This window comes from Dromaius novaehollandiae, chromosome 7 (assembly GCF_036370855.1).
Source record: "Dromaius novaehollandiae isolate bDroNov1 chromosome 7, bDroNov1.hap1, whole genome shotgun sequence".
In the NCBI taxonomy this organism is placed as follows: Eukaryota; Metazoa; Chordata; class Aves; order Casuariiformes; family Dromaiidae; genus Dromaius; species Dromaius novaehollandiae.
Genome location: NC_088104.1, coordinates 43,814,459 through 43,828,748, shown reverse-complemented (window position 1 = coordinate 43,828,748; position 14,290 = coordinate 43,814,459). Strand labels below are relative to the sequence as shown.

General features: G+C 62.6%; 1 protein-coding gene across 1 annotated transcript; it reads right to left on the bottom strand.

Annotated features, from left to right (window-relative positions):
- Positions 1-7: 7 nt before the first annotated feature.
- Positions 8-3,668, bottom strand: LOC135328931 (maestro heat-like repeat-containing protein family member 7). Its single transcript, XM_064515510.1, has 8 exons — positions 3,558-3,668; positions 3,057-3,194; positions 2,571-2,747; positions 2,221-2,376; positions 1,258-1,359; positions 730-829; positions 303-356; positions 8-21 (listed from the first exon to the last, which is right to left on the bottom strand). Exons 1-8 carry the CDS (start codon positions 3,666-3,668, stop codon positions 8-10), a joined length of 852 nt encoding a protein of 283 aa, XP_064371580.1.
- Positions 3,669-14,290: the final 10,622 nt, after the last annotated feature.

Below are 14,290 nucleotides of genomic sequence, written 5' to 3'. Positions count from 1 at the left end.
GCAGAGATCAAGGCGCCCTGTCTGCACAGATGCCAGGCATCCCCTGCTGACGCAGCCAGTCCCACCCAGCTCTTTCCACAGCCAGGAGGCAGCAGGAGCAAGAAAGGGACGAGGTGGGAGTTGCTGGCCAGGACCGTCCCAAAGGCTCCTGAAATCTTCTCTCTACTCTACCCACAGCGGCCCTGCTCTGCACGGGGAGCAGAGCCCTCCTCGCCTGGGGCAGGAGTGGCAGCTCCCTGCCCAGCATCTGTCTGCCTCCCACCAGCCCTGCCTGACACCCTGCTGCCCTCGCTCACCCGTGCAGATGTCCTCCAGCTTCTCCTTGCTCCGGCCCCTCAGGTGCTGCCCGACAAGCCCTAGGCACACACACACAGCCGCTCACAAATCCGGCTCCCCAGCCCACCCCCAGCAGCACAGCTGCCTCCAGGCCCTGCCAGGCTGGCCACGCTCCCTCCTCCCTTTTGCAGCGCTGACGCCAGGGCGCTCCGCACTGCGTGCCACCCAAGGGTCTTGCTGTGAGGGCACAGCAGGAGGCTCCCAGCAGCCCCACATGTGTGGGCAGAGATGGCAGAGGGTGACACAGCCCCTGGGCACCCAGGCCCTGCATCGGGCGCTCGGGGCTCCAGCAGACACAGCTGCAAGGCTGGTCCTTGCTGCCAGCGCAGCAGCCGGGGGGGCTGAGGCCGAGGTGTCCGGGGACAGAGAGGGACACCAGCGGTTGGGGCTCACCAGTGAACCTCACGGCTGCCTCTCGCAAGGACTCCTGTGGGCTCTCCAAGTATGTCAGGCTCTGGTGCAGGTACTCTTCTGCTCTTCTGGCCCTCACCAGCTGGGGAGAGCACAAGGGCACGGGCTTGGCACACCCCTCCCTCACCCAGCCAGGCAGTCCCTGCACCCAGGACCGGCCTTGCCCTGCCAGGACGCTCATGGCTCCCACACACGAGCTGGGCAGTGCCGAGCTTCGGAGGGAGCAGAAGGCAGGCTGCTCCCCAGGCATGCTGAGGTGCCCTCCTGCTGCCAAGGCCCAGCTGGGCCAGGGGCTGCTTTAGCATCCCAGGGGGCAGCGAGGGCAGAGGAGCCTGGAGAAGAGCTCGCCAGGGCAGCGTGCTTGGAGAAGGGCAGCGTGAGTGCTGCTCCAGCCTGGCGGCTTTGGGTGCCAGCCAGGGCCAGGGGCACAGCTGCCTGCCCCACACACTGGGCATGGAGGGGGACAGGCCTTGCGCAGGCTGGCTCTGGGGGCTTTGGGGCCATCCTTACCAGGCACTCGCCGATCCTCCACGTCTGCGCTGTCTCAACCAGCTGCCTGAGCTGCTTCCACTTGAGGAAGTTGGCAGCGCGAAGGAGGGCTTCCCGAGAGGCCTGCACAGCAGCAGAGACGGGGAGATGCCACTGCAGGCCAGGGGACAAGACCCTGCGTCCCCCTGCTCTTGGCAAGTCTCAGGGCCTTGCCTGGCCCACCATGGGAAGAGGCAGCAGCTGGGCACCGACTCTGCCACGGGGTTCAATACCCTGGGCAGAGACATGGGGCACCCACCACCTCAGGCACCTCGTCCTGCCGCAGCAGCACAACAGAGAGCCCCAAGAGCTGCTGAGCTGTAGCCAAGGCCAGGAGGAGGCTGAAGGGCTGCAGTCACAGAGACGCCCAGGCAGGACTCGGCCACAACTACCTGCCACAGGCATTGCCCCTGCGGGTGCTCGGCTGCCCGGCCTGCGCCCTTGCCCAGACTTGTGCCCCCGCCCCAGAGCTGGGTAGCCGGGATGCAGGGCCCGGCCCCTGCCCTCACCGCACCTCCCTCCCTGGGGCTCTCCCCTCCCCAGGCTCGTGGGCTGGGGAACAAGTTGGCTCCCCAAACTCCTTGCAGGTGCTGCCTCCCTCTGCGCAGGCCAAGGGCACTGGGGGCACACGCTGAACGTGGGGAGCAGGGTGTCTCCTCCTGCAGTGCTCTTGCCTTAGGCAGCTGGGGCATGCCCCAGGCCAGACATCTCCAGGCCCCTGCTGGGGCAGGGCACGGTGGCAACAGGAATTGGGGGGCAAAGCCTGGCCTCGCACACCTGCAGGGCTAGCTGCGAAGCCCCTAGGCACTCCAGGGCTTAGACATTTGTGGCCACGGACTGCGGCAGAGCCCTGTGGGACCGGGGAAAGCAGGTCTGGGAAAGGCCCCTGCCCAGCTTCTCATTCCCTGCTTCGAGCCTTCTAGGGCCCTGGTTAGAAAGCCATACCTGGCGCACGCTGCAGCTCTCGTCCTCCATGTGGAAGAGCAGTGGCAGCAGGCTGCTGCGCACTTGCTTCTGCAGCTGCTGGTCTTTGGTGCCCAGCACAATCGCCAGCACATCTCTGAAGAGCCGCGTGGAGAGCACTCGCACCTGGACAGCGTCCTGGTGGGAAGGAAGAGGGGGCACCTCAGTGCTGGCTGCTCCAAGCCCACGGTCTCCCTCGCGCCCAGCCCTCCTGCCGGCGCTGCAGGGGCCGAGCACAACACGGAGCAGCCGAGGGCAGAGAGGGCACTGGCGCAACGCAGCCCCCCAGCCCAGGACACCGGCAGGGGCCCTGGCTCTCCCCCCAGCCTTACGGCATCAAAGAGCAGCAGGAGCTCCGCGGACAGCTGCGGAGCAATGCTGGCCACCGTCTCCTCGCCCATGACGTGCACCACGTGTCGCAGCACCACCAGGGCCTTAGTGCTGATGTCGCTGTCCGCATCCCGCAGTTGCTCCATGATGAGTGGCAGCAGGAAGCGCATTTCTCTTACCTGTGTGAAACACCACTGCGTTTGCTGAAGAAGTAGTGGACTGCCCAGGCAAAAATGCCCGGTTTGTTAGACACCCGCTTCTCCTCTGGCTTCCCAGAAGCTGGCATGGCGGTTACTGCAGCAACCTGCTGCCAGGCAGGGCTTAGCGGCACAGCCATGGCAGTGTGGGGGACTGGGGGCGTAGGGAGGGAGGAGAGGGCAGCACCGGCTCCTCTCCACCTGACCACTCGCCCCCTTCTGTGTGTTCCCCAGCACCCTCACCCAGCCCCACGCTGCCCGCACAGCTTCACCCGCCTGTCCCCTGCTCACCGTCTGCGGCCTGTCGCATAGCAGGATGAGGCCTCTGAGCACCAGTCCACGTATCACCTGGCTGCCACGCTCCAGATACCTCGCAAGGAGCAGCAGGATATGAGCATTGTCTTCGCAAAGGTCCGGGCAATCCACAAGCTGAAACACATGTTGCAGGGAGACAGTGCCAGAGCCGGCAGGACTCCCTGCATCGTGCCGTGCCGGCTCCCACCAGCAGCTCAGGGCGAGGGCACCAGGCCCACACAAAGCCTGGCCCCAAGGCAGCAGTGAGTGCGGAGGGCCCCCGGGGCTGCTCCTCCGCTCCTCTCCACCATCCACACAGCAGGCACCAAATCCACGTGGGCACAAGAGTTACCCCAGCGTGGATGGGCCAAGCCAAGGCTACAAGTCGCAGCGCACCCACTGCCCCAGCTCCACTCACTGCCGCCCACCCCCCAGCACGGGCACGGGAGAGCAGAGGGGTGAGAGGCACCCCAGAGGCAGCCCTGCCATCAGGCTCACCTCCACGAGGAAAGCCAGGATGGAGATCTCCTGGGAGGGCTCCTCCAGGCGGAGCAGCACTGCCAGCTGGCGCAGGAGGTAAACTCGCAGCCTTCTTGGGGTCTCCCTCATTTCCCTGGCAGAGGGAAGAAGGCACTGGTGGCCTGAGCAGCCCAGGCAAACCTCGGCCATGCCTTGGTCACAAGCGCTGAGGCTGCAGCCCCTTTCTTGGGGAGCTGGGCATCCCCACGGGCTCCGTGGGGCACCGCATCTGCAGGGGAGAAATGCTGGGGCAGAGCGGGCACAAGGGGCTCTCACCTGGCCAGCAAAGCCACTCCGCTGTGGTGGGTCTCAGCGCGGAGGAGCATGTCCCAGCCACCCTTCCTCGCCATGAGCAGCACCTGGCGCTCGTAGCCGGCACGGCAGAGCAGCGCTTTCATGGCCCGCACTGCGGCCCTGTGTGTGGAGCAAACACCAGGTCACACTGGCACCCCTGGCCCCGCCTATAGGTCCACAGCAGAGACAACGGGGCTGGCATGGAGCACCTGACGGGGCTGGTGAGAGCAGACTCTTCCCCTTGGCATTCCCTGCAGCACATCTCAGCCTCCTCCGGCGTCAGCGCTGCGGTGACAGAAATCTGGAACAGCAGCGCCAGGAAGAGCTGGGGGAAAAATGCCTCCACCTGCTGTGGGCAGCGGGGCCACTGGAGGATCTCCTGCAGCGCCATGGTTGCCTGCAGAAAACACCCAGAGACAGCTCTCGCTGCGGAGGTGCCCTTGTTGCACGGCCCAGTCTTGGCAGCGATGCTTGGGCGCTGCCCTGGGCCATGGGGCAGTGAAGCAGTGCCTGGCCTGGCTGTGCAGCCAGGGCAAAGCCATGGGAGCTCCTGGGGCTCAGCTCCTCTTTCTGCCCTGGGCACAACAACCCTTTCTGCGCTGGTGGGAGGTCTCCCTGGGGGGGCGGGGGGGGGGGGGCCCTCCATGCACAGGCCTGCCTGGGCTGTGCCTTGGTCCTGCCGGGCCCCTAAGTATGCCCCAGCCCCTAATCCTGCCCCTAACCCACGTTGCCAGCCCACCAAGCACAATGCAGAGACAGAGGAGGGCGGAGGGCCCCCCACGCAGGGCTCCCGCCTTGTGCACAGGGGGCTCCAGCGGTGAGCAGCAGCCCAGCGTGCTGGTGTGGCGGGGGTCAGGCACTGGCCAGGGCCCTGCCAGCCGTAGCCCTCCCTCACGCGCTGTGCCTGTGCGCCCTGGGGAGGTCAGGGCTTGGCGGCGGATGGGGAAGGGCAGAGGGGGCCCTTTCTGTGGCCTCTCGCCCACAGAGGCCAGTGCAGCCCTAGGGGAGAGCGAGGCTTCCTCCACAAACGCACGGTCAGGGGAGAGATGTCCATGTGGTCCCCATCCAAAGTCAGCGACGCCTTGTGCACTGGCCAGTCCAACAGCACGTCGAACAGCTTTCCCAGCACCTTCTCCGCAGTCATGGGCTTCGACAGCAGCACCCTCCACATGGCCGCGGCAGCACTGCAGGCCCAGAGCGCCCTGTCAGCGGGTGCCGCAGCCGCAGCGCCGTGGCCTGGGCAGCCCCACAGGGCCTGGGCTGGCCGCCAGCCCTGCCGCTGCCTGCTGCCCGCTGCCCGCTGCCCCGTGCCGGCAGCACCCAGCCGGCCCTGCCCCAGCAGGCACCACACCGCCAAGCTCAAGTCCCTTGTGGGGCAGGGAAGGAGCCAGGCGACCGGGCTCAGGGGCCCAAGGCAGCCAGGCTTGCTCAGCTCTGGCTGCTGCAGCCCTGCCTGAGGCAGCGGGGCTGGCACACGGGGACACCGGGAGGGCCCAGCCCCTCAGCAGAGTCCTGAAAATCTCCCTGTCCCCCGCGGCCCACACGGGACGAGCTCTAAGGCCTGCGGGGCCCCAAGCACTAGAGGCAGCAGGGCCCGTACCTGTCGCAGGATGGGGAACAGCACAGCAGGCTCACAACCACCTGCTCGGGGTACGCGCAGGCCAGCTTGAGAAGAGCCCTGTCCAGGCTGTGCCACGCAGACTCCTCTGTGACGGACAGCACGCTTCTCCACAGGCACCTCACCATCTCTGGCAGCTGGAGGGCACACGGCTCCGAGTGGGGCTGCTGCCAGCCTGCAGCCAGTCGCCCAGCTCCCACCCAGAAGGGCCGCCCTTGCCACCGCTCTGCGCTGCCCCCGGAGGGTGTCGGGTGCCTGGCAGACATGGACTCGGGGAGACGGCGGGGGGGAGCAACCCCCGGAGGCCTCGAGCCCCGGCCGTGCCACCCACAGGCTACTTACGTGCTCCAAAAGGGAGGCGTCGTCTGTCACGAGCGCATCCAGCTCGTGAGCAGCCGCCTGCGCATCCTGGGTGCTGCAGGCTCCGATGCCCCTGATGGCTGCGAGGATGGCACTTGTCCTCACAGCGGGCTCGAGGTGTCCCCCAGACATCTACGGGAGAAAGGAGGGCAGCCCAGATAGATGCGGAGCACCCAGCGGTGCCCCCTCACTCAGCCGTTGGCAGCGCCTGGGGCGTGCGCACCTCGTGGGGCTGCAGCTCGCAGCTGCTCTCCGTAGGGACCCCACGGTCCTCCGCCTTCTCCTCCCAGGCCACCCTGGGGCGGCTGGGGGGTCTCTCCGCCATCCTAGGCGATGCAGCAAAGGCTCCGCGGGGGTGACAAGGAAAGACCTGGGTGCACTCAGGGGGCTCCTTCGCCAGCCCCACGCACTCCCGTCCTCTCCCGTCACCGTCCTCCCGGACACTGTGGGGGCTGAGGCCGCGGGGGTGCCTGGCAACGCCGTGGGGTGTCACAGGAGCCCAGTCACAAAGGGCCCCACTGTCACCCTAGTGACGCTTGTCACCGGCCCAGGGAGGGGCAGGGTGGGTCCCCTCCAGGGGCGCAGGGCCGGCTTGCCCCCCCGACATGGAACACCTCGGTTTGCCCTTGGGGTGCCCGGGGCCCCCACGGGGGTCTGTTGCCCTCAGCGCCACTCCAATCCTTGCCTGGTCTCCCCCAACCGCTGCTCCCTGTCCCTGCCTTCCTCCTCCACCCCAATGAGCACTCAGTGCTGGCCTCAGGGGGTGTTGGGTGCCTGGCAGACCTAGAGTCAGAGGAGAAACAACCCCAGAGGCCTCGAGCCCCGGCCATGCCACCCACAGGCTGCTTACGGGCTCCAGAAGGGAGGCATCGTCTGCCACAAGCACATCCAGCACGTGAGCAGCCACCTGCGTGTCCTCGGTGCTGCAGGCTTTCATGTCCCGATGGCTGTGAGGATGACACCTGCCCTCTCAGTGGCTGGAGATACTTCCCAAACATCTGTGGGAGAAAGGAGGGCAGTCAAGATAGATACGTCACACCCAGGGTCCCAGCAGCGGTGCCTGGCTGACCCCCCCATCTGGCCATCCCAAGCAGGGAGGTGCTCCTTACCCTGCTCATTTTGCTGGCATCCTTGGACCCTGAAAGCCAGAAGGGGTTCGCAGCTTCCCCGTCCCTTTGGAGCTGCAGGTGCTCTGGGCTATCCTGCGACAGCTCCCTGCCTGCCCAGGAGGGGAAAAGCAGGGCAGTCAGCAGGAAGGCTGCAGAGGTGGAGATGGCCCACTGAGGGCATCAGGGAGGAATCTGTCCTGGCAGACAGCGGGGGCATGCCAGGAAAGTCTGGGCGGCAGGACGCCCAGGGAGGGGCTGCGCCTGTTGCCAGGCGGGGGAAGGAGAAATGGCTTGCAAGAATACAGAAAGGCAGAAGGACTCTGGTCGGATGTTCTGGTGTGAAGCAAGACAGCAGACCTCGGAGCAGCAGGTGCTGCTGAAGGTTTCCCAGGCCGCTGCTAAGCAGGACAGGGCGGAGTGTCTGCAGTCTGGCTGCCCGTGTGTGCAAGAACCCAGCCCAATGCAGCTTGTTACTTTCTTCCCGCAGCAGGAATCTGTAGAGGTGCCAAAGAGCATCCGCTGCCCTGTGACTGCTCCCCTCGTCCTTGTAGGCGCAGCACAGGGTGAGATGCCCCACCAGCTGCCCCAGGATTGGCACATGCTGCTGGTCGAGGGAGGCAGAGCTGGCACTGGATCCTTGAAAGCAGCCGCGGGCCTGGGGGAGGGAGGCAGCACTGACACCAGGCCTGAGGGGCAGCGCTCGGGATCAAAGCCCTGAACGCAGGCCCCAACCAGGGCTGCATCCCAGGTGAGCCAGAGCTTTGGTGGCCCCTTCTGGCCCTGGCTCCCAAAGCAGCTGTGCAGCAGCGCAGGGCAGGGAGGGCTGCCAGACGCGCTGGGCCCATGGCATGCGCCCAGGGCAGGCCTGGCCTGCATGGGCCAGGGGCACAGCTGCCACCCACCCCACGGCATGGGCACGGGAGAGCAGAGGGGTGAGAGGCACCCCAGAGGCAGCCCTGCCATCAGGCTCACCTCCACGAGGAAAGCCAGGATGGAGATCTCCTGGGAGGGCTCCTCCAGGCGGAGCAGCACTGCCAGCTGGCGCAGGAGGTAAACTCGCAGCCTTCTTGGGGTCTCCCTCATTTCCCTGGCAGAGGGAAGAAGGCACTGGTGGCCTGAGCAGCCCAGGCAAACCTCGGCCATGCCTTGGTCACAAGCGCTGAGGCTGCAGCCCCTTTCTTGGGGAGCTGGGCACCCCCACAGGCTCTGTGGGGCACCGCATCTGCAGGGGAGAAATGCTGGGGCAGAGCGGGCACAAGGGGCTCTCACCTGGCCAGCAAAGCCACTCCCCTGTGGTGGGTCTCAGCGCGGAGGAGCATGTCCCAGCCACCCTTCCTCGCCATGAGCAGCACCTGGCGCTCGTAGCCGGCACGGCAGAGCAGCGCTTTCATGGCCCGCACTGCGGCCCTGTGTGTGGAGCAAACACCAGGTCACACTGGCACCCCTGGCCCCGCCTATAGGTCCAGGGCAGAGACAACGGGGCTGGCATGGAGCACCTGACGGGGCTGGTGAGAGCAGACTCTTCCCCTTGGCATTCCCTCCAGCACATCTCAGCCTCCTCCGGCGTCAGCGCTGCGGTGACAGAAATCTGGAACAGCAGCGCCAGGAAGAGCTGGGGGAAAAATGCCTCCACCTGCGGTGGGCAGCGGGGCCACTGGAGGATCTCCTGCAGCGCCATGGTTGCCTGCAGAAAACACCCAGAGACAGCTCTCGCTGCGGAGGTGCCCTTGTTGCACGGCCCAGTCTTGGCAACGATGCTTGGGCGCTGCCCTGGGCCACGGGGCAGTGAAGCAGTGCCTGGCCTGGCTGTGCAGCCAGGGCAAAGCCATGGGAGCTCTTGGGGCTCAGCTCCTCTTTCTGCCCTGGCAGGAGAAAAGCTGCTGCACTGCCCTGTGCCCTGGCAGCTGCTCCAAGGCAGGCAGCTCTGTTAAATGCCTGGCCAGGTTTATGCTTTGGCTCCTCGGAGCATAAGCAAAGCCTGTAAGGGGGATGTTGTCTCCAGAGTCCCTCACAGCTGTGGGGCAAATCCCCCTGATGGGTCTGCTGCAGCCACACCGATAGCTGGGGCTGGCAGCAGTACCTTTATGGCCTGGGAGGGGGGAACGCAGGCCTAGGTGTGGGTGATAGGGCACTAGGTGGGGGAGCCTGCGGGGCACCAGCTCCTCCCTCCGCCGGCGACGCTGGCCCAGGGACAGAGAGCAGTGCTGGCAGGTGGGGCCTGATGCCCTCTCCATCTTCTGCCTCACCCTAGGGGGGAAAGCCCAGGAGACACACGGAAGCCCCAGGGCCTGTGTGCCCTGCCCTCTGCACCACGCTCGGGTCCAGTGCAGGGGACAGCAGAGGCCCAGCAGACAGCACCGGCACACTGCCCCAAGACGGGGCACCTGCAGGGCCTGCAGCGACAGTGGGGCGCCTGCACGGGAGCAGCCCTCCACAGCCAGCAGCCCTCCGGGGGCTTCTGAGCGTGGCGCAGCCCGAGGGACCCCGAGGGACCCACCGGCAGAGGCGGGCACAGCCCCGAGGGAAGTGGCGACACTCACCTCCCCTCGGCGTCTGAAGAACGCACGCATGTACTCTGGGACTTCTGCCTCTGGACTACCAGGTCCCCTCTCCAGGGCTGGCTCCCAAGCCCCAGCAGGCCCCGGCATTCAGGCCCCAGCGCCTCCACAGCAGCCTGCTGGGCAGATGGGCAGAGCAGGGCGGGCTCACAGCCCCCAGCCCAGCGGTGCCCCCTCACTCACCCGTTGGCACCTCCTGGGGCTCCTGCCCCTCACGGGGCTCTGGCTGGCAGCTGCTCTCTGCAACGGCCCCATCCTCCTCCTAGGCCATGCTGTGGGGGCTCTTCTCCTCCTCTGAAGCCACCCTGGGGAAGCTGGGGTGGGGGGTCTCTCTGCCATCCTGAGGGATGGACCCCCCCACCCCCTGCCATCACTCCCAGCCACTGGCCTCATCCACCCTGGGATCCACATCTGGGACACATCTGGGACGAGGTGCGAAGGGAACGAGCCCCAAAAGGAAACGTCTCCTCCACTGGGCACCCACCCTGCGGGCTGCTTCAACACCTCTGCCAGCCACCCCCTGGGGAGCACGGCCAAACCCAGGGGTCCCTGGGGCACCCGGGAGCTCAGAGAGAGCTGTGCTCCCACGCTGTGCAATCTCACAGCCTTTCCCGTGGGGAAGCTCTGTAAGGGCAGTGGCTCCTGCTAATCAGACTTCTCACACAAGCTACAGTTTACCCCGGTGAATTTGGCCAGGTTCGTTTCTAGCCCCGTGAGAAACTGCCACAGGCTCCAGAGGCCGTCTGATACTGTCAGGTCACACAGTCTCTGTTACTCTGTTTCAATACAGCTCTAGCCTTACAAGATGTATTTCTTAAACAGTAAGACTTGAAAGTCAGAATTACTCCTTGATCCATGGGCTGCAGAATGGGTGTTGTCTTAGCAGGCAGGAAAACAACACTAATCTCACTGTACATCTCCACGAGAGCTTTGGGGTGACCAGGTGCATTGTCAGTGAGCAGTAATATTTTGAAAGGAATCCTTTTTTCTGAGCAGCAGGTGTCAACAGTGAGCTTAAAATATTCAGTAAACCATGCTGGAAATGGATGTGCTGTCATCCAGGCTTTGGCGTTCCATTTATAGAGCACAGGCAGAGTAGATTTAGCATAATTCTTAAGGGCCCTCGGATTTGTGGAATGGAAAAGGAGCATTGGCTTCAACTTAAAGTCACCAGTTGCATTAGCCCCTAACAAGAGAGTCAGCCTGTCCTTCGAAGCTTTGAAGCCAGGCACTGACTTCTCCTCTCCAGCTATGAAAGTCCTACATAGCATCTCCTTCCGATATAAGGCTGTTTCGTCTACATGGAAAATCTGTTGTTTAGCATAGCCACCTTCACCAGTTATCTTCGCTAGATCGTCTGGATAACTTGCTGCAGCTTCTGCATCAGCACTTGCTGCTTCACCTTGCACTTTCATGTTACGGAGACCGCTTCTTTCCTTAGACCTCATGAACCAACCTCTGCTAGCTTCAAACTTTGCTTCTGCAGCTTCCTCACCTCTCTCAGCCTTCGCAGAATTGAAGAGAGTTAGGGCCTTGGTCCGGCTTAGGCTTTCGTTTAAGGGAACGTTGTGGCTGGTTTGATCCTCTATCCAGACTGCCAAAACTTTCCCCATATCAGTAATAAGGCTGTTTGGCTTTTCTCATTAACAGGCCTAATTTCAATAGTGTTGTGTCTCAGGGAAGAGGGAGGCCCAAGGAGAGGGAGAGAGGCAGGGGAATGGCCGGCTGGGGGTGCAGGCAGAACACACACAACATTTATCGATTCAGTTTGCCGTCTTATACGGGTGCGGTTCGTGGCGCCCCAAAATGATTACAATAGTAACATCAAAGATCACTGATCACAGATCACCTTAACAGATAGAATAATAATGAAAAAGTTTGCAATATTGCGAGAATTACCAAAATGTGACACAGAAACACAAAGTGAGTACGTGCTGGGAAAAACGGCACCGATAGACTTGCTTTGTTGCCAGAAACCTTCAATTTGGAAAGACCGCAATATCTGCGATGTGCAATAAAGTGAAGCACACTAAAATGAGGTATGCCTGTACAGGTTTCATTCCTCTCAGGCTGTGTCCTGCTCAGGCTCCTGCACACCCCGAGTACCAGTACGTACAGTGCGCAGCTGCTGGCTGACAGTAGGCACCAGCAGCTCTGGCAGCTGCTGTTTCTGGTCCACAAAGTCCTGCCCGGGGGCTGGGGACCCACTCGGATTTCAGTGCTGAGGGCTGCAGGCTGGGGAGAGCAGGCAGCAGGGACCTTCCCCAGCCAAAAAGCCAAGACCCTGCAGCGTGACTTTGTAGGCGGGAACGCGCCTGGCTCCCCTCTCCTCTCCCAGAGTAGCCTCCCAAAGCACATGGACAGCAGTGCTTGCAGTGACCTCTCTCATCTCTGGGCACCCCTGGAGCCCTGCTGCAGCTGGGGTTGTGCGACAGGCAGAGAAAAGCCTCTGGGCCTCTTCTCCACCTTCTAGTGTCTCTTCTTGCCTGGTGCCTGGTGCCTGCTCTCCTGCAGGCGCAGGTGCCCAGGTACCTTCTCATCAAGGCAGGGTTTGCCTCCAGCCAGCAGAGCACCTCGTAGCTATTGCAGCTGCACCCGTCCCAGCAGCCTGTCCCCAGGGGAGCTGAGCGTGTTTGGCCCATCTCCTGGGAAGGACAGGCCAGAGGCCTCAGGGGGCTGAGTCCTGCGTGGCTGCGCTTGGCCTCTTCTCCAGAAACTCAGGCTTCGCTGCACTGCTCCAGGCTGTGCTAAGAAAACCTCCAGCAGGAGCTGTGTCTTCTCCTCCTGGCAGATTTAAGCCCCATGGCTCTGCATGTCTCCATTTCCCCCTCCAAGGCTGAGACCAGCCCCTGCCGCCCGGGGGCACGACGAGGCCTGGCAAGAGGCAGAGCACCTTTTCGGGCCTGCCAAGGTGTCCTTGGCCATGGCGGGTTTTACTCCTCCTTCCAAGCCTCCTTGCCCCAAGGCCTGTGCGGTGCTCTGCTCCCAGCACCCTGGCACCATCCGGCCTGCCTCCCCTCCACTAGTGCGCTGTCTCAGGTGTCCCCCGGCTTTGTCCCCCCGACAAAGCCAGCAGGCAAGCAAGAGCCTGCCGAGCAGGCCCCAGGGCGGGGCTGCGCAGAGAAAGCCCCTGCAGGGGCCCCAGGGTGAGGTGCAGTTGGGGAAACCAGGGCCACGGCTGGTGCCAAGGAGAGGGCAGGCCGGAGCGCTGACGCCTGTGCCCATGCCCAGTTGCTCCAGCTCCGCGGCAAGAACATCCCACCTGACTGAGGCCCAGCTGCGGCAGCTGCAAAGGCCGAGGCTCCCAGGCAGCAATGAGGCCACACAGAGAGCAAGGACCAGGGAGACAGCCAGGGTTCAGCATTGACCAGGGATTTGTCCTCAGGGGGAACCAGGCAGAGCGCTGCCTCTCACCCTCAACCAAGTTCACCCAGGGTCTGCCAGGGTCATGGCATCCCAGTGGCCCCAGGCATCTGCCACTGGGAAATGGCAATGTTATCATAAGAGATGCTCCAATCCCTTAATCATCTTTGTGGCCTTTTGCTGGTCTTACTCCCGTGAGCCCATGTCTCCTTTGTACTGGGGAACCCAGCACTGGACACTGCACTGCTTTACCAGTGCTGAGCAGAGGGAAAGGATCACCTCCCTTGACCTGCTGGCAACACTCTGCTTAAGGCAGCCCAGGATACCATTGGCCGTCTTTGTTGCAAATGCACATTGCTGGCTCATGGTCAACTTGTCCACCAGGATTTCCACCTGGAGTGGGCTGTTACAGTTATCTTTACAAAATGCAGCCACATTTTCCAGAAAGGGTGTTTTACTGCTCTGAAGGTTCACAATGTCCGTGCCCTGCATTTCAACAGGGCAGTCACCAATCCAAGTTAGCAAGCGGATATGTGCCTCATGTGCCATGCCAGCCCTTGCCTGCTCCCTCAGGAGACACCTGCCCCCAACACAGCAAGTTCCTGCCCCAGGTATCGGGGTCCTGAGATTGCTAAAAGGAGCTGAATACTTTCATAGCAAATCTCCTATTTCCCAAGGGGAAATAAAGCTGTTTTTTGTATTTTCCATGTAGCACGTCCTTCACTGTGGAAGTGTTAGCAGAAAGTCAGTGAGAGGGCCCCCACCTGCACCCAGCCGTAGCTTTCCCCTGGGGATGCAAGCAAGTAACAGCTGGGGAAGAGCAGGCTCCTTTCCGGTGCCCGAGCAAGAAGCTTTTCCAGTCCTGCCAGGCTGGCTGTGTGCCCCAGGGACCACATGCAAGAGAAAGGACAGAAAAAACAGTCCAAGTGACAGCAGGAAGCTTAACCCCAACTCAATCCACAAAGGACTAGAAACCAGTGAAGCCTGCCATGAACTGGTCAGCCTGTCAGATGGCTGCAGCATCACATCCTGCTGCTTGTGCAGCCCGGCATGCAGCAGATATTTTTTGCTACATGGGGTGCATAATTTCAGTCTGGCGTGGACACCAAGCATTTGAGAGTCATAGAAATGAAACCTATTTTTGTTTCCCAGAGCAGTCTCCTGGTTTTGGCTCTGTTGCCACTTTCAAATGCATAAATAGAGGGGGGAGATATTTTATTCATGAGCACAATGCCCAGCTGAGTTCTGAGAAAGCAGGCTATTACCTGTAAAGTAGGTAAGTGTCTCATCCCAGGGCATTCAGCTGTGCAGTACATCTCATGGAAGCAGTGTCAGAAGTCTCTAGTGCAATAAACTTGGCCAGGATGGAAGGTACACAGCCAACTCCCAATATTTGAAAAGAGGCTTTTA